Here is a 24,113-nt window from a genome sequence, read left to right as displayed (position 1 = left end):
CTAAACCGGTTCAGTTCAGATTTGGTAAATACAAATATGTAAAACTGTTTGAGACTTCACTGTTGTGTCAAGATTTGGCATGTTGAAGAGAAAGGGCAAAATTCAAATATTTTTCTGAAATTAAGCACTTTATTTGAAGACGTATAACATTCTCTTTTTATTTATTTGCTCTTATTGTGAAATGCAGCCCTACTTTTATTTAGTCAGTGAGAGAACATTACACAATTGTGCTCATATATTTAATTACCAGGGCAGAATTTTTAAGATGTGTACAATGTTTCATTATGCTCTACTATAATTCTTTCAGTGGCATTTAAAAAAAAAACAATAATAATTATACTGTTTATTCTGAAAGATTTTGGGCTATCCTGGTAGGCCATATAATGAGAGAGAGCAAGAGCAACGGATAAAACTAAAATATTGTACAAACAGTATAAGAGATACAGTAACAACTGTGATAAAAATCTTCAACATAGCAGGACCGCAAAGCAACAACCGTGATATAGCAGAGGATTGCTGTATCTGTATTCCTTGATGATAGGTTGCAGGGGCTCATCGTTTGGATGACTTGTGCATCCTGGGTCTCGCAGTGCCATCCATCCATTTTCTGAGCCGCTTATCCTCGCAAGAGTCGTGGGAGTGCTGGAGCCTATCCCAGCTATCTTCGGGCAGGAGGCGGAGTACACCCTGAACTGGTTGCCAGCCAATCGCAGGGGACATATAAACAAACAACCACACCCACTCACATTCACACCTACGGGCAATTTAGAGTCTTCAATCAACCTACCATGCATGATTTTGGGATGTGGGCGGAAACCCACGCAGGCACGGGGAGAACACGGCGATTGAACCCTGGTGGTCTCGCATAGTCTCAAGTGTAAAATGATCTATGACATGCAAAGTTTCTGTGATGTATTATGGAAAGATGAGATAAAACTGTAGTTCTCTGACAATTGACAACATCTCTATGTTAAGCCAGGCAGGAAGGCAAAAAGGGCATACAAGGAAAATATCACTTTACCAGCACGTACAGTATGCGGCACTGCATCCAACTAATCACCAAATACAGAAGCAGTCACGAAGCACTCACAAACATCAGTGACTGCTTAGCTTAAGAGCTGAAGCATTTCTATACCCGCTTTGAAACAACAGAGACAGAGAATGAAGGGGCCCCCTGCAGACCACAGTAATTATTTCACCATATGAAGGTAGACACAGATCTTCCAGTCCTTTAATACCAGGAAGGCAGATGGTGCTGAAGAAATTACAGAGAAGGTGATCATGGGCGGCACTTTTTAGCTTGTAGTTATCTTTTCAACATGTCTCTGTCTAAAGGCACAGTAACATCTTGCTTTAAAACAGCTACCATTATGCCAGTGCCTATGCAAAGTAACATCATTCCCACAATTTTGCCAAGATGGGCAAGAAATCGCTGTTGCTGTGGTTCAGTGGTGTCATCCAAATGTATAACTTGGAAACGATAGTCTGAGGAAATTTGAAAGTGATTGATTTCTCAGAGCCTCAGAGGGTGTGTACATTGTTTTTCAGTGTGAGATATAACCAATGACTTAAGCTACAATAAATAATGGAGCTTTATCCATTGACTGAAATGAACTGAGTCCAGTGCAGTGACAGTGCCACTCAAGTATGCTGTGCTTTGGCTGTTAACAGGGTTCTTTCTGTTTTCCCTTGCTAAGAGAGACAATTCTGTCTCACTAAAGACCTTTGTGTTTTCTCCACAGCTAGCCCACAGTACCAGGAACATGTTTCACTGTCAAGTCATCGTACACGTTTTCTCCCAAACATTGGTCGGGCAATTTCTAGCAGTTGCTTCAAACTTATAGTTGTGGAGTATTCTCCTGTATATTTGTTTTATCAGAAAATACTTTTATATTTTCGACATCCTGTAGGCCGAATGACAAATTCAGCCATGTCCCGGGGTGTATTCCAGTCGAAATCTGAACTGAGTTGACTTGGGGCTGGTAAGGTTTTTTTCATATCTTAATTTTTATTTTTTTATTTTTTTTTATCTGTGACAGACCCCACACATAATGATAAAAAATCAGGCATTGCACAGTTTTGGTCTTATCGTGTGTGTGTGGTGTAATCTTAACCCATAACACCAACCACACACACATTCTGTTCTGCCGCCAATCTAAGAAAAAACTGTCTGCCTTCAGAACAGTTGACTGGAATCATTTCAACTTTGAGTATTTTTACCTCGAGTAAAGTATGTGCGTAACCAGGGCAAAAATATTTCATCAATATCTCGATTCACCATGGCAACAGAGAGAAAAATGTCAAATTACTTTTCCTCCATGGAATTGGAGGTGCTAATCCAGTGATTGTGAAAATATATGATGTGAAAATGTAACACTGCTTTGGAAGAGCCGGAAAAGGACAGTGAAGTGGCATGGAAGAAAAGTTCAGCATGCCGTAAGTTTGAATGCACTCGTGCATTGGCTTAATATTTAACCACACTATAAATCGTACCATATACAGTCGGTGAACAAACGGTTTATTGATTCACGGCTTCTCATTTAGGTTCAAACCGGTGTTGTACTTCAAAGTACATCGCCAGCCAATCACATGGCACATATTGAGACAGACAACTATTTACACTCACATTTACACCATCACTGAGTGGGAACTAAACCGAGGCTGTCTGTATGCCAGTCAAGCAATGATTTTTAATTAATTTAGTCATAATTAATCATCCAATTATTGAATAAAATTGTTATTTTATTGACAAATTCATAAACCAATTATTTAAGATAAATAAATGAAAAAAATAAAAGATTAATGAATCCCAAATACATTCAAAAAATCATTTAAAACATCTCAATTTACCATCCATCCATCCATTTTCTGAGCCGCTTCTCCTCACTAGGGTCGCGGGCATGCTGGAGCCTATCCCAGCTGTCATCAGACAGGAGGCGGGGTACGCCCTGAACTGGTTGCCAGCCAATCGCAGGGCACATACAAACAAACAACCATTCGCACTCACAGTTACACCTACGGGTGATTTAGAGTCTCCAATTAATGCATGTTTTTGGGATGTGGGAGGAAATCGGAGTGCCCGGAGAAAACCCACGCAGGCACGGGGAGAACATGCAAACTCCACACAGGCGGGGCCGGGATTGAACCCGGGTCCTCAGAACTGTGAGGCTGACGCTCTAACCAGTCGGCCACCGTGCCGCCCTCTCAATTTACCAATATTAGGAAAATCCTCTTGACGCAATTACAACGGTGCATATTTGTGGTAAATAGTTATAGAGAATGCTGTCCAGCTTCAACAAAATAGCAGTGCTAACAATACGAAGCAGACATCCATCCATCCATTTTCTGTACCGCTTATCCTCACTCGGGTCGACATTTGCACATTTTGCACAAGCCAACGTTAGCCACGGCTACTATTTTGGTAGCATGACTTATTCGAAATAGAATGTAACTGTAACACAAAGTTTATTGGTTTAAAGTTTTATTTTTTGGAATGTACAATCAATTCAAAACCAAAAAGGGCTGATAAACATACTTGCCCAGGAGAAATGTTGCTAATAATGTGTTGCTTCTGAATCTTCTCAGCTGCCTGATGTCCCTTCGCTCTGCTGCAGTTTGCTAGTCTTTGCCTGTTGTTAGCAATTGGGGGGATGGGCATTTTTTTTCCCCAGAGTTGGGTATTCCAAAATAGTCAGCAAAGCTCCTAAAGCCCAAGCTAACTGGTCAGCAGGAGGCTGCGGGGGTGTGCCAATGACAGGATTGTGCCTGAGATTCCATAGCAAATGATTGGCATGCCTTCTGTCACGCCTTGTCTCTGATAGTTTGTTCTTCCTCGGGCCCGGAACCTGCAAACTCCTTTAAGTGTGGCACACACCGAGTGATGGGCCAGCAGTAATGATCTGTCATGTTGTGTGCATGTTTGTGCAACTAGCCTTCATGAGTGGCCAACCGTCAGCCAATAGTTTTGCTGCGATTTGAAATTTTAGTCACATGTGAAAGACGTTGCAATGTTGCAGATTTAACGAGCAATCAAGAATACCATCTCCTATCAGATGAGCTTTAAAATCCAAAATTACATTTCTGTTTTCAACATCAGATATTGTGTTCTACAATAATACTTAAGTGTATTTTTAATTTCATATGTACCTGTTGCTAAAAAGCAAAGCGTGGACAGTCTCTGTCGCCAAACTGCATGCGTGCGCTCAGTGAATAGGTCTATCATTGACATCAGCCCCTGAAATATACAGATTCCTGTCTTTGTATTATTACACAGTAAATAACAGACCTAAAAATATAAAAGCACCATGAGGGTAAGATACAATACAGTAATATAGCTACAGTGGCTGGCGGAAAACAGTTTCTTCCTTGACAATCGGGCCATGTTGTTTGAGGTTCAATTAAATAAGTGGCTCAGTTTCTCATCTCAGAGGAAATGCAACATTTTCCCCGATAAGAACACCAGGGGTTGCAATTGCAGCGTTTCGGTATGTGTGCGACAGTCAATAGCCAGGTGTGCGGGTGTGTGTCGTCCACTGTAATTTCTTCACGATTGTCCAGTTCAGCTGTGTTAGTGTGGCCTTACATGAAAACATTTCAAGAACATGAGGGTCCCTCATTTCAGAGTAATTTACTCAGATTGACATAAACTGTTTTCATCCACCTGCGCTCTCTGTTGTGCATGCAAACATACTCACACAAACATACCCACACAAACAATCTCTATCTTGTCTACTTTCGGGTTCCTAATCTTTTCATGCCCCAACCACAACAACAAAAAACACATCATTTTCCTTATACGATAACGTCATCATATCTGGTGGCAGTAAATGTGTGGTGTGTGTGTGTGATGTGTGAAGCAGGGATGTGCATATGAACATTAATGTGTATGTGTGTGTTTGTGCATGTTTATGACAGCAATTGTTATGCTAATATATCAGTATGCTGCCACTTCATTAGCATTTTTGTGCAACACCGGGGAACAAAAGCAACAAAACCTCCACCCCAAACCAGCTGTCTATGCGTTTGATCTCTCAGAAGTCCTAGACTTTGGTTGGTTTCAACACACAAGTAAAACCTCCATATGGAAAAAACTGAAGGAAAGGATACAGAAAGAAGTTTTTTTAACAACCTCCTCTGGTTGATGATGCTGTTGTAGATAACGCTGGTGAGGGACAGCCTGAGGGTGGATAGGAAGAGACAAATTTAGAAAGGAACACATCAAGGTTGGAGTTGCTCTGGTTAAAATCTTTATAGAATAACACATATAGATGCATGTAATGTGAGGTATGCTGTAGTGACTGTGACCCAGTTGCCAGAACCCCCCCCTCACCTTAATAAACTGCATTCTTCCAAGTGCCCCTGCTGTGAGACTGCCCCAAGAAGACGCCTCGTTGAGCCTAAACTAAACCAAGCATCACAGGCCCCCAGATGTTTCCACCGGACCACCTGTCTGTGATTAGGAATAATTGCTGGGACAAGGCGACACCCGCTGGCATCGAGAGGAACTGCAAAGTTGAACCAGGGGGACTCTCTTTTGATGTTTAACCAAAGATAAATGTCTATTTTGATATTTCACAAACGCTGCAGAAATTTTCCAAATGTATGCCTTGATGTCTGTGTCAGTGTGTCAACTTTACAAGTGCAATTGCAAGATTTTGAGAATTGTTCTTGATTTGACTCCAAGCAGCATGAAATGTGATTTGAACCATAAGCAGTTGATTTGCCAAAGCGAAAGTATAAACAATCAGTCCAATATGCTTGACCTCTGAGTAAAGAGAGTACCAAGTTGAGGTTATTTTATATATTTTATATTAATATATGCTTTTTGTTGAATTGTTTACAGATTTATTAAAAAAGAAAAACTGAGATATCACACAGCCATAAGTATTCAGACCCTTTGCTCAGTATTTAGTAGAAGAGCCCTTTTGAGCTAACCATGAGTCTTTTTGGGAACTTTTTCACACCTGGATTTGGGGATCATCTGCCATTCCTTTCAGATCCTCTCCAGTTCTGTCAGGTTGGATGGTGAACGTTGGTGGACAGACATTTTCAATTCTCTCCAGAGATGCTCAATTGGGTTTAATTCAGGGCTCTGTGTGGGCCATTCAAAAACAGTCACGGAGTTGTTCTGAAGCTACTCCTTCGGTATTTTAGCTGTGTGCTTAGGGTCATTGTCTTTTTTGAAGGTGAACCTTCAGCCCAGTCTGAGGATCAGAAGAAATGGGCAGCACCCGAGTTAAATATATGAGTGTCACAGCAAAGGGTCTGAATACTTATGGATGTGTGATATCTCAGTTTTTCTTTTTTAATAAATCAGCAAAAATTTCAACAATTACCTTTTTTTCCTGTCAATATGGGGTGCTGTGTGTACAATACATTAATGAGGAAAAACAATTACTTAAATTATTTTAACAAATGGCTGCAATATAACAAAGTGTGAGGAACTTAAGGGGGTTTGAAAACTTTCCGTACCCACTGTGTGTGTGTGTGTGTGTGTGTATAAATATTTATATATATATATATATATATATATATATATACGGTCTTTATTTCTTGGTCTCTTAGGACCATTTTTGATTTTATCTAATAAAAAAAATGCATGAAAGTCAAGCCATCACTTATGTCTGCAACAACAATGGCTTATGCAAATCACCTTTTTAAATTTACACTGGCTTATGCAAATCACCTTTTTTAATTACACCCATCAGTAATCTGCATACAATGCAAATTAGTTTTGAGTCAAAATAAATAACATATTATAGAAAGCTTCTTGATAGACTAATGCATACACATGAAAATATATAGAATAGCTGTTTTTTATTCACTTATTCAGTTCTTTTGAGTGGACTGAATCTTTCTTTCAGTTATATAGTTCACCGAATTGTTAAGTTCTTTTTCACAAAATCATTCAAGAGCTTCCTCATTCAGTTAATGATCCATCCCTGAGGTTCACATTCACTCAACACGTTCACAGAAGGACTATGCGTCGTTGTTGTCACGTATTGTCAACTAGGAAAGGCGGGGAGACTTAAAAAAAATAAAAATAAATGAAAAAAAAAAACGGTGACTTTTTTCCATTCCACCGCGTCACTGACACCAGCCACTTTACTGTTATTGTCATCTGATTAGTGGAAAGCGTCTTTGAGTCTCTTGAGAAGCACTATATGTTTAATGTCTATGTTTATTCATATGAAATAAAAATATTTAATAATCGTATTAGAGACAGAGGGAATGTGTATGTATATACATTTATTATTAATTTACATTTATTTTAAATATGTGTGCTTGTTTTCATGTGCTTGACTGACTCAACATTACCCCTTAGCTTGAAGAAACGGCTGCTGTGAAAGCCATCCCCGCGAGGATGTCAGGACTTGCGTTTAAAATTACTGATGAGTACGTTCACCGCGTAGAACATCGTTCCTTGCGCAAACGAAGCACTCATCGTACAAGTACATTACTCCTTAGCGGATCACGAACGAAGTTAAATGTATGAATCACTAGTCAGTTCTTCAGCACACCAGTACATCCAGTAGACTGAAGTCCCTCCCCTGAACGAATCACTTTTCAGTTCTTCAGTACACCAGCACACCAGTTCACTTAAGTCCCGACCCTGAATGAATCAATCTTCAGTTCTTCAGTACACCAGTTCACCTAAGTCCCTCCACTGAACGAATCACTCTTCAATACTTCAGTTCTCCAGTACATTTAGTTCACGTAAGTCCCTCCCCCGCCTGTACGGCGCTGCCTGACGCTGGCTGCTCATTGGTCTTTCGCTGAAGTGAGTGAAAACGCTGGCGAATCGCAAATCACGTGGCAGTACGATTTATGAAGTCCCACCCCCACCTGCACCGCTGGCTGCTCATTGGTCATTCGCCGAAGATTCAGAAGTCAGTGACAGAACGCTTTAGCAGTTCCGTTTCCGCTCCCAGCCGACTCACTCGCCTCACGGCGGAGGCCGGCGGCCTAGCTAAAAGAACGAATCATTTCATAAAATAATTCAGTTCAGTTTGTTCACTAAAAAGATTTGTTCTTCTGAACGAAACGTTCGCGAACGAAACGACACTACTTCATATTAAGCCTTGTTTGTTAACAGGGGAAGAAATGGCATTGGTCAAGAACAGACGGTGATTACAGTTCTGTAACACATTAGGTTTCTGTGCTGGATTACTGATTAGAAACCAACTTTGTTTCTTTTAGGTACATTACCCAGCAGGGTCACAAACTTGAGGTTGGAGCTGTTCGACCTCCTGCCACTGTCACCAATGCTGTGTCTTGGAGGTCAGAGGGCATCAAGTACAGGAAGAATGAAGTTTTTATGGATGTCATTGAGTCAGTAAATCTATTGGTGAGGACACATTTTAGTATTTTTGATAGGGCTGTCAATCAATTATTTTTTTTAAATCAGATTAATCAGACTTTTGAGCGTTGATTCCTCACGATTAATCACAGGTGCCAAATATGCCTCACATCGTACCACATTTTGCTTTGTGATGGTATTTTAAATCTGTTGTGCTTCTCCGAAATGATAGTTCAGTACTGCACTGTATGCATTTCACTTATGACATTAAAACACTGTTTTAAAACTAATTTTAATTAAGAGGTGGGGCACCTGACTTATTGCATTTATAACTTTAACTGTAAAGTATAAAACTACACTGGCCACAAAAGTTAAAACCATTACACATATAGTACATGAAATATTCTACCAAATGTCAATTGTATGACAGCTCACCAGTCGAGGCTTTGTTTTAGTCGCTCGCCTGGGAAGTTTAAGGGAATTAGATCATCACTCACTACTTCTTGACAAATGGCACAAAGCGATGGGCCTGAAATGCACGACAGCAGTCGTTGAAGATCCAAATCCAAGTCTCATGTAATACATCCACAGGAAGGATTATATTATGGGCTGAGAGCCCGATGCACAGTTTGAAACAGCAACGGATCAAAACCCAAAGTAAAAACCTGCCCAAATAAAACAACATCTCCAAACATCCCTTAGCTAAAGAAACAACAATTATGCTCAGTTATACACATGGCCATTGATCATCATCTCAAATTATTATGGCACTCAAACACTAGGTAAATGCTGAAAAAGAAAAGTACTTAGACAGTCCGCTGACTACGTGGTAACTTCCGGTGAATATTATTATTCTCTTACATTCTGCCTCTTGAGTAACCACTATTGTCCGTTTCGAATAATGTTTTTTTTAAAAAAATCCACAGAAAGGAAAAAAAGAAAAAGAAAACCTCACAATGAATCTGACTTTTTACACAACCCAGAATAACTGAGGTGCACTGACAGCTTGTGTGATATCGGGACATGATGTGCAAGTTCCAATAAGTGTTTGAATTAAGGGCCATATTTTTTAACAAAACTCCAGATGATTTCAAGATTTTTGAGGCGTTCCATGTATCAATGTCTCTTTGTCCTGGCATTGCCCACCTAACTTTCACTGTGATCCCTAGCAATTAACCAACCAAATAGTGGCCTTTTGTCATTCACAATTTTCAGAGCACTATCATAATCTCATTGTGTGGAATGCAAAATAAACTATGGTGTGATAATAATTTCACATCATCAAATGAGATGATGGATTGGGTAAATATATAGTTCTTTTATCTGAATTTGTCACCACAGTAAGAAAAGGAATTCTCAGATATATTGTTTTTGAATGTATTGGTCAGTCATCTCCAGTTTATCAGTCAGAGCGAAATGGATGAGGTGCCATATTTAAACGTAATTCAAATACTCATTTTGTTGGTGGTTTACACAAATATTTCTCATCCTTCTCCCTTTTAGTGTGCGTTGAAAGGTTGATTGGGGTATTCGGTTGTCACCTCGTTAATGTAACTTGTTTTGACCAATGTGTCATGTATTATAATCTTGTATTCTTATAGGTGAATGCCACTGGCAGTGTCCTGCGAAGTGAAATAGTGGGCTGCATTAAGCTTAAAGTGATCCTTTCAGGGATGCCTGAACTCAGACTGGGCCTCAATGACAAAGTGCTGTTTGAAATCACAGGCAGTAAGTAACAACCCATACTAAATGTCAGTATCTTCAGGAATTTGTATATATAGCCCGATGCACAAGGTCAGTGGTTCTCAACTGTTGTCAACTTGAATCATCAGTTTGCCTTCTTTTTATGTTATGAATGATGTATGTAGACAAGTGCAAAAGTAAGAGTTTGCAATATCTCAAAGGTTTAAAGCACTCACAGATCATTGTGTCCTTTATGCATGTGTAGGATGGTCAGACCTGTCGAGCTGCAGGCTACAACATTGGCACATTTTCAGTTATAAAGCCATCTTAGGTTTGCTCCCCTCATACGTTCAGAGCTACAGTATATCGGAAAAATTGTGGCAGTTATGGTACTCGATCCTTGGCCCTCACGCTTTTAACTGTACCCAAGATCCACACTGAGCTGGGGAAATATTATTTTACATATGCAGCTCCTTCCTCATGGAATAATCTTCAGCAACAGCTGAAATGGAAGGATCTTGTCTCATTGAACACAAAGACTTTTAAGCAGCTTGGGGCTGAAACATCAGACTGCCGATGTTTCATTAAATTTGTTTTTAAAGAGTTTGGATTTTGCAAATTAAAAGTGCTGATTATTGTATTATGAGATTGTCTGAATGTATTTAGCTAGTACTATTTTGTGTTTGTCTGTCCTGACCAGGACACTCTTTTAAAATAGATTTTTATTCTCAATGAGGTTGTCCTGGACAAATAAAGGTAAAGAAATTTCAAGTACTTATTTGTTTATCTTTACATAATTTGGGCTTCTAGCTCATAAAACCCACAAAATCAGGAATTATGGAACTAAAATAAACTTTTCCATGATATTCAAATTTTTTGGAAAGGGTCTGTATTATCATAGGGAAAGCTGTCATTGCTCTGTCCACTACGTTTACCTGTCAACTTCTGACATTTGGCAAAATGACCACAATCACCACATTCAGACATGAGTGGGTGAATATTATAGCAATAGTACTACAGGGTGATTGAAAAGTAACTCCCTATTTTTAAGTACTTTTTAAGAAGAACATGTATTGCATGGAGTTTTATTTAAAATTCGATATGGGCGGCAGCATTAGCCACCGGTTTCTCAAGCTGCCTGGGAACCACAGTTAATGAACTGATTTCACAAGGAACTCTTGTGGGATGGAAGACATAACTTCTCGTATTCGCCCTTCAAGTTCTTCCAAAGTCGTTGGTTTGTTAGAATAGACTTGCTCCTTTAATCATGGAAAATACACAAAAAGAGAAAAATACTACAACATATGAATAAATTACACGTATTTTAAAATAGGGAGTTAATTTTTAATCACCCTGTATAGTGAGCTACCTGTCTCTCCCCTTCCTAGTGAAGGGGATAACTAAACGAGGGGTGCCTTTGTCAAATGTTTACTATTAAAAGCCTTTATTTCAGTTTGAGCAGCAGATGTCATATACCAAGTTGACATACGTATTTCCTACCTTTCTTTGTTTTAATTCCCCTCTTCCACACATCTTGATTAATGTTCTGTTTTTCCAATTCCTTATCCTCTCTTCCTAGTTGTAGTACCCCTTTCCCCCTAATGTCTCCCACCCTTATGCCCCCTTTGACTTGTATTCCTTGTCTAGCCTTTTTAGTTTGTCTAGGTTTTAACCGTTGCCCCAGCCACAGCCCCGCACAAAGTTAAAGGTCTGGGATTGTTACCCCCAATTTCACCCACTGTAAAATGGAAAAATTATCAAACAGAAATATTGACAAATAAAACACGTAATGATGCAAATTTGTCTTACATGAGAGGAGTGTGCCCAAGCCTTTTCACAACATTCATCATTTAACACTGCCCCCTACTGGATAAGGTTTACAAAGACAGGAAGCTGAGTCCCTTAAATTCCTCACACAAAGCAAGTTTGTTAGCTGCCATTCGGGCAGGTCTTAACGTTATATTTTACATGAAATGTTGAACAGATACACGGTAATTATTTCTTTTTAGATTAACGGCGATTACCTACCAGAACATTTCTATCTTCTGAATTTGACTGAATATATTTTAATAGTGGTTACAGTCAGTATGAGCAGATATGCAGACAGTAAAATCATTCCTGACCTATTACAGTCAAATATCGGTAGAAGACACTCTGGTGTGTTTCTTTTTTTCTGGTTATTTTGTTGTTCTGTATTAAAAGCATGAGACCAAGTGAGAGGAGTTACAAAGCGGAACCACAAGGGACATTGTCACATCTTCTGCTCTCCCCTCGCTTGTGTTCGCATGCGCATGCACAGTCTTGTCTCTTGTTATTGCCCCTGAGGTGCTAGCAGTGATAGAACATGTCTCAAATGACCTTTACTTTTTACCTTTGCCAGAATGCTCAATGCCTTTGTGAGTTAGTAACAGACAGATTGAATAGAACAGAGAAGGAGAGTATCAATTCAAAAGTGTTACAGTAATTTGCATTAATTCAAAGATTTTAGACAAATCCCTCACTCAGAAGGTGCCATTGCACATGTACGCTATGCATACAAAAAAGAAAAATGTGTTTCAAAACAAGCATGCCAACACCTTAGATAAAGCCTGTGTATATGTAAACATTCTTGTGGGAAAAACAATACCCATTCATCAATGAGAGCAGGTGAAGCACATTTCCGCTGACTTTGAAAGAGGGGATTTAGCTGAATGGCCACAAGGCCCACAGTTGTTTCAGCAATTTTCTACCACTCAGCGCTCAACATTAACCACAGCAGAGGGGAACACTGGGCTAATTTTTCCAGCAGAATATAGATGCCACCATTAAAGAGGTTACTTTAAAAAGCCACTTGCACCAATCTTGCAGTTACAGACTCTTTCCCCCCAAAAAATTATATCATGGAAAAATGTATTTGCATAATTCCATTAAAAAAGTTTAAATTTCATATATTATAGATTCAGGGGCGGCACGGTGGCCGACTGGTTAGAGCGTCAGCCTCACAGTTGTGAGGTGCGGGGTTCAATCCCCGTCCCCGCCTGTGTGGAGTTTGCATGTTCTCCCCGTGCCTGTGTGGGTTTTCTCCGGGCACTCCGGTTTCATCCCACATCCCAAAAACATGCATTAATTGGAGACTCTAAATTACCCGTAGGCATGACTGTGAGTGCGAATGGTTGTTTGTTTCTATGTGCCCTGCGATTGGCTGGCAACCAGTTCAGGCTGTACCCCGCCTCCTGCCCGCGACCCTAGTGAGGAGAAGCGGCTCAGAAAATGGATGGATGGATGGATAGATTCAGGGTCCACAATTTAAACAATTTCAAGTATTTATTTGTTTATTTTCACATCATTTGGGCTTCCAGCTCATAAAACCCATGAAATCAGCAATTCCAAACATGTGAATACTGTGAAGAAATCAGCCCAAATTTTGCAGGCCATAAATGTTTTAAACTGAGTGTCACGAACAAATCATCTAAGTCAAAGCACCTGCACAGGTTTCCCCAGCTGTTATTTAATTGCTTCAGTTTGGTTCAATTGTCTCAGTTGGGTTCAATATGGGGAAGACTGCAGACTCGACAACTGGCCAGAAGACAATCATTGATACCCTCCATAGGATGGGTAAGCCAGAAAAGTCCATGGCTAAGGAGACTGGCTGTTCACAGAGTGCTGTGTCCAAGCATATCAATGGAAAGTCTAGTGGAAGGACAAAATGTGCCAGGAGAAGATGCACCAGCAAAATAGATCACCGTGGGCTTCTGCAGATTATCAAACAGAGAAGATTCAAGAACCGAGCAGAGATCCAGAAAAAGTGGAATGAGGTGGGAGTCACAGCTTCAAAAACCACCACATTCAGGCGCATCCGGGAGATGGGCTACAACTGTTGGGTTCCTCGGGTCTGAGCCTCAGCCAATGTAGGAAGCGTCTCAGCTGGGCCAAGGAGAAGAAGGACTGGACTATTGGCCAGTAGTCCAAGATCCTCTTTTCCGATGAAAGTAAAGTGTGCCTTTCAAGGTTCAAGGGTTTTTGTTGGAAGATGGGTGAAGAACAGAACCCAAGCTGCTTGAGGTCCAGTGTGAAATATCCACAGTCAGTCATGATTTGGGGTGCAATGTCCAGTGCAGGTGTTGGTAAACTCTGCTTTCTTCAATCCAAGGTCACCACAACAGTCTACCAGAATGTTTTAGAGGACTTCATGATTCCTTCTGCTGAGGATCTGTATGGAGATGCAGATTTCATCTTCCAGCAGGACCTGGCCCGTGCCCATACCGCCAGCTCCCAAAAACAAAAAAGAACTGACAGCAAGCATAAGTCCCAAGCAATGCCACAGCCTGATTGCCTCAAAGCCACGGCGCATTGAGGCAGTGATTAAAGCAAAGGGATTCCCAACCAAGTATTGAAGATTAACAAATCGTTTTGAAAGTACCACATTTAGATTGATTTAACGTGACCCTAATTTCTTTTCTTTTTTTTCCCCTACAGAAACTGAGAGGTAAATGGTAATTTCTTCACAGTATTCTAATTTTCTGAATTCCTGATTTTGTGGGATTTGTGTGCTGGAAGCCCAAATTATGTACAAATAAATACTTGAAATTGTTTAAATTGTGGGCCCTGAATCTATAATCTATGAAAGTTAAACTTTTTGAATGGAATTATGGAAATAAATAAACTTTTCCATGATATTACAATTTTTTGGGAAGGGTCTGTATAAGATCAGCAAGAAATTTAACATCCCTTTTGGTTTGAAATTGCTGTCCCTCTGTTTAGTTTGCACACAGTGGTCATTAATTAGCCACAAGGAATCCTACAGAGAATAATAATATTAATATGACCTCAGCTTCCTCAAGCATCTTAAATGTCATCATACGGTATAATCAGCAGATTATTGCTCTCACAATAAATAGGATAAATAAATAAATAAGAATACAAATAAATGATACTGCTTCTTTGAAGAACATAGGGTGACTACTGAGGGACATACTGATTTGCCCTGTGAAATCAGTTAGTATGATTCACAACTGTGATCATGATACATTAAAGATCGAATGTATTGTTTGTTGTTTTTCTTTATCATAAGAGATGATTGGATGAAAAAAGGTGATTTGTGGAACATTTACTGAATACTTGTAAGCCTGTGAGTATTCAGGCACTAATAATAAACCGCTGGCTGACAGTTTAAAGTGAGGTCAGAGAGATGGGCTCATTGTTACGGCACTCAAAGCACAGTGATGGAAATTGGTCACGCTGCCGGGTGCCTTCTCATACAGTGACACCTTTGGAATATTATTAAAAATACCCATTTGCATATTGTCAAGTTAATATTGTGTATGGCTAGTAACAGTTTCAGATACACGTACTGTATATGTTCTTTGTCAAGACTGGAAATTAACAATAGATGTTTGTTTTTAAGCCACATTGTGGCTGTGCTTGACAGCTCAATCTGGTAATTATACAGTTGGTGCAAAAAGGAAGGCAGATGGTAGCACACTGTGAATAATAATTGTGTGTTTATACCAGCTCTTCTCCGTCGCTTCATTAAATAAATTAAATCATCATCATTAAATGCTTGCCTGGATACATGTAAAGTGAGGTTAGTTGAGGCTAAGGCAGGTTTTTGGTGTGTGTGTGTGTGTGAGAGAGAGAGATGAGTGCTAGTGTCTTGATTACCTTGACCTTGTTTTGAATGATTACAAGGCTCTCACCATTTTTCTGTTTATGTGTATCGTGTGTGTGTTGTGTGTGTCTCAGGAGACAAGAGTAAAACCGTGGAGCTAGAGGACGTAAAGTTTCATCAGTGTGTCCGTCTGTCGCGCTTCCAGAATGACCGCACAATTTCTTTCATCCCCCCTGATGGTGAGAGTGAGCTCATGTCCTACCGGCTCAACACAATGGTGAGCAAGACTCACACACAAACATGCACACACCAATTGCGCACCTGTTGAAAAATGTATTACCTTTTGTGCTCTATTCTGTTGCAATGAGAGTAAAATTATTCAGGCCATTGTCACTTCTGGATAACAGTTTTATATGCGTGTGTTGTACTACATACATATACTGTGTATATACATTTCCTTCTTTCTTTCTCTCTCCCCCTAGTTTTAACATTTTTTTCTGTTGGTAATGTGTGTTGTGATGCTATTCAGGTTTGTGCTCACCCCTCTGACCTTGTCCACTCTTTCTATCCCCCTGACAGGTGAAGCCACTCATATGGATCGAGAGCGTGATAGAGAAGTTCTCCCACAGCCGCGTCGAGATCAAGGTGAAGGTAATGACAAATGATGCACAAGCATAAACACAAATATTACCACTAGTCCTTTTGGGACCATTTGGATATTCATGACACATGGCTTGCGAAAACAATCAAATTGCCATTTTGACAGTAATACTGCCAGGTTTGGGGTTTGGATTTTCATGTGCATGCTCTCCTTCGCTGCAAAGTTCTAGAATGGCATTTGGGTTGCCGTCTGTTTATCATTGCAGGCTCGTAGTCAGTTTAAGAGCCGGTCAACTGCCAACAATGTGTCCATTTTGGTGCCAGTGCCCAGTGATGCCGACTCACCAAAGTTCAAGACCAGCACAGGCAGTGCCAAGTGGGTGCCCGAGAAGAGTGTGGTGCAGTGGAACATCAAATCTTTCCCTGTTAGTGTGGAACATCCTAATCTTTCATTCTTTAAAACATATTACTGTACATGCATTTAGATGCCGGGTTTGGGTTGTAAAGGGCAAGACATCATTAAGAGTATGATCTTTACATACACTGTGAATTTATACATTTGTATGCACTGGTCCAATTGCTACTTAGTTCTTGGTGTTTTAACTAGATCAAAATATTGAACTCACTTGTCCTTACTGTACAAGACTGTGTGCTTGTGTTTTGCTAACATCATTTGGTTCAAGTAGGTTGTGTGCCCAAAAAATCAGGTCAGATACTGGAATATACTGAATGACCAGGTTTCTTTTTCTTCCCTGATCCAATACCAATATGAGACTGCCAGGATTCAGAAATCAGGATTCCTTTGGCATGCAGAATCATTTTCACACATGGATTAGCCACCGTGAAGTTCAGACCTTAAGATTTTAGGAATATTCTAGAGATGACTTCAAACTGTACAGTGATCTGTCTTAAGTGAACAACTCCAGAAAATGTTGGACTCTATTTTCATGACTACCACAAATCCGGAGCGGCGTGTGCCATACTGTAATTCTGCAAAGGGGCAGGTTAGACCAGGTTGGCGTAATGTCGCAGATGCGCGCAGCTGGCGTATTTAACAAAAGGGGCTGTCTGTTCACACAGTATGTAAACACAGCCGACGTCATTCGCCACCAATTAAAGAAGCTTATTTCATTCATTCCCTTTAAGTGAGACACAATGACGGTCTCGCGTGGAGAGAGCGATCTGTGCGTGACTGGAACATTGTCACTTTGGCTAATGTGGCAAAAGACAACGTGATTAAATATAGCATCAGCTGGTGATAACTTAAAGATGTCCGAACCACTGACCCCATGGATCCATTCCTACCCATGCACGATCATTTGTTTATATACCCCCCACTTCCCCAGAGCTGCGTGTTGGCCAGTGGGGTGATTTAAAAAAAAAAAAGGGCTAATAATGATAATAATCATGATGCAATCAGTGAATTGCATTCTACAATAATTCACAGGGTTAATTGTCCGCTGTTCTGTATTCATAACGGAAATATGTCCGATCCACCCCACATATCTGCAGAGCTAGTGTTTCTGTCTCCCCACTCTGCGAGGAAGAGGGCTAAACCCGGTTTTGGTACTTTCGTGGACCGGCGTACCCCCAGCGCATTTAGTGCTGGTGTGGGCGTCACTACAGCTGACTTCAATTCAGTCCAATGGAAGTGGGTTATTGCATACCTGTTAAAAGTGGAGCAAACCGTTTTGTATATGTATGTATATCATATATGCGGAAGAGGACTCAGCGACCCATGAGTGATTGCAGCATTGAATGTTAGCGATATACCCTGATTAAATACAGAATGAGCTGGTGAAAAATCAGTGGCGGCTTAAAGTAAAAGAGTCCGACCTCAATGATCATTTGTTTACGTACCCTGACCCCGACCCCCATAGCGGCGTGCTGTCCAGTACATTGATTTTAAAAAATTTAATAGTGATGATGATGATAAAAATACTAATAATAATGCATTCCTGACTTGATTTCTACGATGATGAAGAGGTTTGGATTCCCTCTGAAATAAATCTGTCATTCATCACACACATCCGAGGACCTTGTGTGTCTGTCTGCCTGCATGTACACCAATCAGATTCTCCAAAATCGTGTTAGATCCCGGCACTAAAACTTGGACATGGTATGAGCAGGTCTATGTTTAGACGCACTTTCTGTGCACCAAAATCTCACTCCGCAAAGCACATCTCCAAGGGCATAACCTCGCTGCGTTGACACCACCCATCTTGCTGCAGACAGGACACATGCACCAACAGTGCACAGATGATATAATGTACAAACATTATGAAAATGATTAACCAGTTGTATGGTTATAATCTTGAGACATTTAAGATGACTTAGACATATGCCAAAGCTGATTAAATTTGTCATGATCATTACCATAAGATGTCCCATGATTTTCCATCATTGACAGGAGAAAATGCACCAGACATACAGCTTTGTGGACACAGTATTGTGTAGTAATCATTTTCCAGATGTAATAACAACTTTGACTTCTTTTTTTTTCTGTCAATGTTCCTGAAGGGTGGCAAGGAGTACCTGATGTGGGCACACTTTGGGCTACCCAGTGTGGAGAGTGATGAGTTGGATGCAAAAAGACCAATCATTGTTAACTTTGAGATCCCTTATTTTACTGTATCTGGCATTCAGGTGTGAGACTATGTTAGCAAGAATGTTTTGTACCTTTATTTCAGTACAATTCTCATACATATATATATATTTTTTTTTGTGCTACCCAGGTACGCTACCTAAAGATTATAGAAAAGAGTGGTTACCAGGCCTTGCCCTGGGTGCGCTACATCACACAAAGTGGAGGTAAGAACACACTTAAATAGTTACAGTACTTAGTACTTACCCAAAGTTGAAACAAACCATTTTGTGATTTTGGTCGGCCTCCGTTGATTTAAAATTAAACATTATTTTTTTTCTATAGGAAATTGAGGAATATACAATTATATCTATTTACGTGAATGTTACTTAACATTATTGTCTGTGCAATTAATAAAAAAGTTGGAGACAGTTTGAACCTTGAACATATAATTTTATATTTAGATACTATATTTCCACCCATCCATTATCGATACTGTTTATCCTCATGGCGGCCGCGAGTGAGCTTAAGCTTATCCCAGCTGACTTTGGCACATCAGTAGATGTTTGGTACTCAATCGTTTAGTGTTCGGGTGTGAGTCACCAACTGTAATTCTTTCTCAAGGGTCCACTGACCACTTCACATTCGGCTACGTCGTTCAGTATGCCGCGCAGAGGCAGCAAGCAGTCCCAAGATATGATGCCCGCTCTACCATTCTACACAGTTGAGATGAGGTTTGGATGGTGTGCTGAGCCTTCACACAATTGGCCTGATTCACTGAGGTCTCAAATTGTGGGCGCTAAATTACATATTCAGCCTAACAGATTGTGTGCACTGTTGGCAACAGGTGTAAAGGTATTGGAGACTGCTGGCTTTAAAAGTGGGTTTTGTTGGTTTAGTTAGTTCTAGTTGTTTTCACAATGGAAAATCTGGGAGGGCAAAATTTGAGAAGTTTGAAGAGATGGAATTGGAAGTGTTTGTGGAAGAGATTGTTTGGAAGAGATCTTGCTGTCATCTTTATAGGATGGCCATTCATAGGGAGAGTGGCAAGTGGTAAACTTTGTCCCTTTATAGACAGTCTTTTACAATGGACTGATGGACATCAAGGCTATTAGACATAGCTAGGTTTTCCAAGAGCTGTTTTGGGCGAGGTACGACTCACATTGGGCAATGCTTCTAGAAAATAGAAAACTCAAAATGTATGTGTTTTTATAGTGCAGGGCAGCTTCAATCAACACCTCCAACCTCGTCACATTAATTGGACTCTAATTGGATGGTTATCTCCTGACTTTGATAAGCTCTTGGAGAATCATTAGCCTATTGGTTAGGATACTGTACTTTTCCACTGCAGTGGGAATCCATACATCCATTTTCCAAGCCGCTTATTCTCACAAGGGTCGCGGGCGTGCTGGAGCCTATCCCAGCTATCTTCGGGCAGGAGGCGGGGTACACCCTGAACTGGTTGCCAGCCAATCGCAGGGCACACAGAAACAAACAACCATTCGCACTCACATTCACACCTACGGGCAATTTAGAGATTTCAATTAACCTACCATGGATGTTTTTGGGATGTGGGAGGAAACCGGAGTGCCCGTAGAAAACCCACGCAGGCACGGGGAGAACACGCAAACGCCACACAGGCGGGGTCGGGGATTGAACCCCGCTCCCCAGAACTGTGAGGCAGACGCTCTTACCAGTCGTCCACCGTGCCACCTGCAGTGGGAATGTATTAAAAAAAAAAAAAAAAAAAAAAAAAACTTTTTTCTTCTTCCTTTCCGCCAAATCCACCTGTTCCCGGTGGGGACCGGGCTGGCCGAACACTCGGAAGCTTGACTCGCCTGCCTCAAACGTGTTCAAGACACGTAGGTCCGTTGCGGTCGACTAAAAGTACAGATTAGTGCATATTTGGGTTTAAATTAACGAGAACAGGAATCCCCAGCTATATGCATTCTTTACACGCTCATTCTACCAATCTCACATCACAAGTCAGTTTCCTTTGCCAATGTTCATCTGTACTTTGTTTTGTGTTTTTCTCTGTTCTTTCCCTGTAGATTCCCCATGTTAGATCATTAAATTTTCCATAAAATTCACTACCTGCATTGTTGTGTTTGGGTTCGAGAGAAAAAAGCTCTGGACGTCTAGAACTCTTATCAAAGTTCTCTGAAGTGTAGCAACCTTCAGATTACGAGACTGATAAAAAGGTTTCTCATCGTTTTTCCCAAATTTTATCCACATAAAAAGCGACGTGGTGCCCCTCTTATATATAAAATAGCTTGATTTATAACGCTGTAATTTAAAATTACAAAGCTCACTTCTCCTGAATTACATTTTTATTTAACCCATATACGCTACAAGTGTTTGTGTGGCAGTAGCATGGTGGGTGACTGGTTAGCACATCTACCTCACATTTCAGAGGTTAGGGGTTCAAAGCCAGGCTCTGACCTTTCTGTGGGGAGTTTGTATACTCTACCCATGCTGCGTGTGTTTCATTTGGGTGCTCTGGCTTCCACTTCTGTTCAAAAATCATGCATGTTAAGTACAACACTCAAATCCAATGTGTCATTGTACTAGTTATATAATTCTTTACTTTCCTCATCTTGTTTACAGCTAGTGCTTTGTCTTTTGTTGTCTTTTCTCATATTATTGAGTTACCTTTTTTACTCTCTCTCCTTTATTTTTTTCTTATACTGCCCTTTAAAAACCTTCTGTTCGACTGAACGACTGTAATTCTCAAATATCCATCAGAATACAAAGAGACCGCAGTGGCAGCTTAAAAGGTCCACTGTGACACAGTAAAACTGTTCTGGCATAAAAGGGATACAGATCTTCGTTTCAGCCTGACCTAACAACCAAACAGGACCAAAAAAAAAAGAGGGTCTGTCACATATACAGTCAAGAAAGATCCCCACACTTGCCACCTACAACTTTTCTGAAAGCTAAGTCATGAGTTCAAGTTACATACAATGCCCCATTTATAACGCTTAATTTGTAATGTGTTAAATAAATATACGTTTTAGAATTATGACCACAAAATTCATCCATGCTTTCATCAGACCATAACAAAATCTCCCAAAAATGTCCTAGTGTCCAATAAAACCAAGGTTGAACTTTTTGACCAGAATTCCAAAAGGTGTGTTTGGTGCAAACGCATCCCCAAAAGAACACCAAACCTCCAGTGCAGCGTGGTGCTGGCAGCATCATGGTTTGGGGTTGTTTTTCTTCAGCTGAGCCTGGGGCCTGGTACAAGATGCAGCAAATATATACAGCATACACTTGTGCAAAACACATTTGAGTTGTTTATTTTTACTTCCCCTTTTGAAAAATGAATTAAAAAGTCATTGGAATTGTACAGGTAATAGGTCACATTATTGTTGTAAAATGTTTTAAAGGATTTGTCTTGATCTCATTTAAACAGCATTCAAACAGGAGCGTTACATCCATCTATCCATCCATTATCCACACCGCTTATCCTCACTAGGGTTGCGGGTATGCTGGCGCCTATCCCAGCTAACTGCGGGCAGGAGGCGGGGTACACCCTGAACTGGTTGCCAGGCAATCACAGGGCACATACAAACAAACAAGCATTCGCACTCACATTAATACCTACGGACAATTTAGTGTCCTCAATTAACCTACTGTGCATGTTTTTTGGATGTGGGAGGAAACCGGAGTACCCGGAGAAAACCCACGCAGGCATGGGGAGAACATGCAAACTCCACACAGGCGGGGCCAGGGATTGAACCCCGGTCCTCAGAACTGTGAGGGAGATGTGCCAACCAGTCTTCCACCGTGCCGCATCCATTATACATCCATTCATTAATTTTCCACAGCACTTATCCTCACTAGGGTCGCTGGCATGCTGGAGGCTATCCCAGCTGACTCTGGGTGAGAGGCGGCGTAGACCCTGAACTGGTCGCCAGCCAATTGCTGGGCACATATAAGCAAACAACCATGCGCACTCACATTCACACCTACGGGCAATTTAGAGTCTTCAATCAACCTAGCGTGCATGTTTTTGGAACGTGAGAGGAAACCCGAGTACCCGGAGAAAATCTACGTAGGCACGGGGAGAGCATGCAAACTCCACACAGGCGAGGCCGGATTTGAATCCGGGTCCTCAGAACTATGAGGCAGATGTGCTAAACGGCGACCAGTTCAGGGTGTAGTTCGCGTTTCGCCCGAAGTCAGCTGGGATAGGCTCCCGGCGCCCCGCAACCCTAAACGGGATAAGCGGTGTTGAAAATGGATGGATGTTCTTTACCAGTTCCTTTTTTATCAGTCAAACGTTAGAGGCTTGTTCAGATTCTGTATTCCACATTCTTGCTGCATCTCTATTCAGTTTGCCCTGAAAGTGAACCAGAGTTCCATCCTCTATAATATCATTTTCCGGTTCTTTCACCATCATGTGCAGAGATAGAAACTTTACCGCCGCTTCCCTTCTGAAGGTGTAATTCAAGTATTCCTGTGAATTCCTACGATAACAATCGCCATTTTGGCATCTGTGATCTGTGGATTGAGTGAAACTGTGGATGAACCCCATTTTATTTGTCAGAATCCAGGAAGATAACGGAGGACACGCAAGCCAAGAAATGTTGCAGAGTCTGCAATCTAAGAAATGCGATTATCCTTTAAGCATTAAACTACCATATTGCAGAAGTTGTATCTCCACCTCTACCTATATCACTACCCATTTCGACCCATTAGATGATAGAATATGAGCATGTTAAAGCTATGGCATATTGATGAGGATTGATCAGAACTTTCAAGGGACACTTGCCAGAAATCATTACGTTTCGTACCTGCCATTCACTCCAGGAATAAACACGACTGTCGTACATACGTCAGGTTTATTATGTCAAATACAAATCCGAAGTGCCAGCAGGCTCCCTTGGTAGTTCTCAGAAGAAAGATGAAGTTGGTAGGACTGGAGGCAAAGATTATATTTCTCATATTTTACTTACACCATTGGCACAAAGACACCTAGGGTCACATTTCACCCAAAACAACCCACAGGCACGTCCATATTGATTAAACCACACCTCAATGCGTTATACAGTCCCTACTGACTTTGCTTACGTATTGTCAAGTTGAGTGATGACAGTGTACGATACGTCTTTCCTCGCTCGTCACTTTGCTGCATCATTCCATCTGTGTGTACTAAGCTACGAGGAACTGCCAGTGTTTGAACATGCGCCTAAAAATGAGATGACACGCTTAACTTTAATGACAGCAGCGTATGAAGTGATTCACCTTAAATGTAAGATACTTCATGCAACATCCATGAGTGTTTTTCCTTTCCTCTTCTCACATTCCTGTCCTCATAAAAGCACTTTTTGAGGCCTGTCCTTTTGGCCTCTGTT

At 40.8% G+C, this 24,113-nt stretch overlaps 1 protein-coding gene across 7 annotated transcripts in view; it reads left to right on the top strand.

Annotated features, from left to right (window-relative positions):
* ap1m3 (adaptor related protein complex 1 subunit mu 3) overlaps nucleotides 1–24,113 on the top strand; it is a 42,390-nt gene that overhangs the window by 15,453 nt on the left and 2,824 nt on the right. For 4 of the 7 annotated variants that reach the window (XM_061778710.1, XM_061778714.1, XM_061778708.1 and 1 more), the window contains 7 exons: nucleotides 8,200–8,347; nucleotides 9,901–10,027; nucleotides 15,704–15,846; nucleotides 16,149–16,220; nucleotides 16,436–16,594; nucleotides 18,690–18,815; nucleotides 18,905–18,980. In XM_061778710.1, the coding sequence (XP_061634694.1) occupies nucleotides 8,200–8,347; nucleotides 9,901–10,027; nucleotides 15,704–15,846; nucleotides 16,149–16,220; nucleotides 16,436–16,594; nucleotides 18,690–18,815; nucleotides 18,905–18,980 (851 nt within the window). The remainder of the gene's footprint in view (nucleotides 1–8,199; nucleotides 8,348–9,900; nucleotides 10,028–15,703; nucleotides 15,847–16,148; nucleotides 16,221–16,435; nucleotides 16,595–18,689; nucleotides 18,816–18,904; nucleotides 18,981–24,113) is intronic. The other 3 variants (XM_061778709.1, XM_061778712.1, XM_061778713.1) reach the window with 3 other exon arrangements.

This window comes from Phyllopteryx taeniolatus, chromosome 7 (assembly GCF_024500385.1).
Source record: "Phyllopteryx taeniolatus isolate TA_2022b chromosome 7, UOR_Ptae_1.2, whole genome shotgun sequence".
Lineage (NCBI taxonomy): Eukaryota > Metazoa > Chordata > Actinopteri > Syngnathiformes > Syngnathidae > Phyllopteryx > Phyllopteryx taeniolatus.
This window is presented reverse-complemented; position numbering and strand designations above follow the sequence as displayed.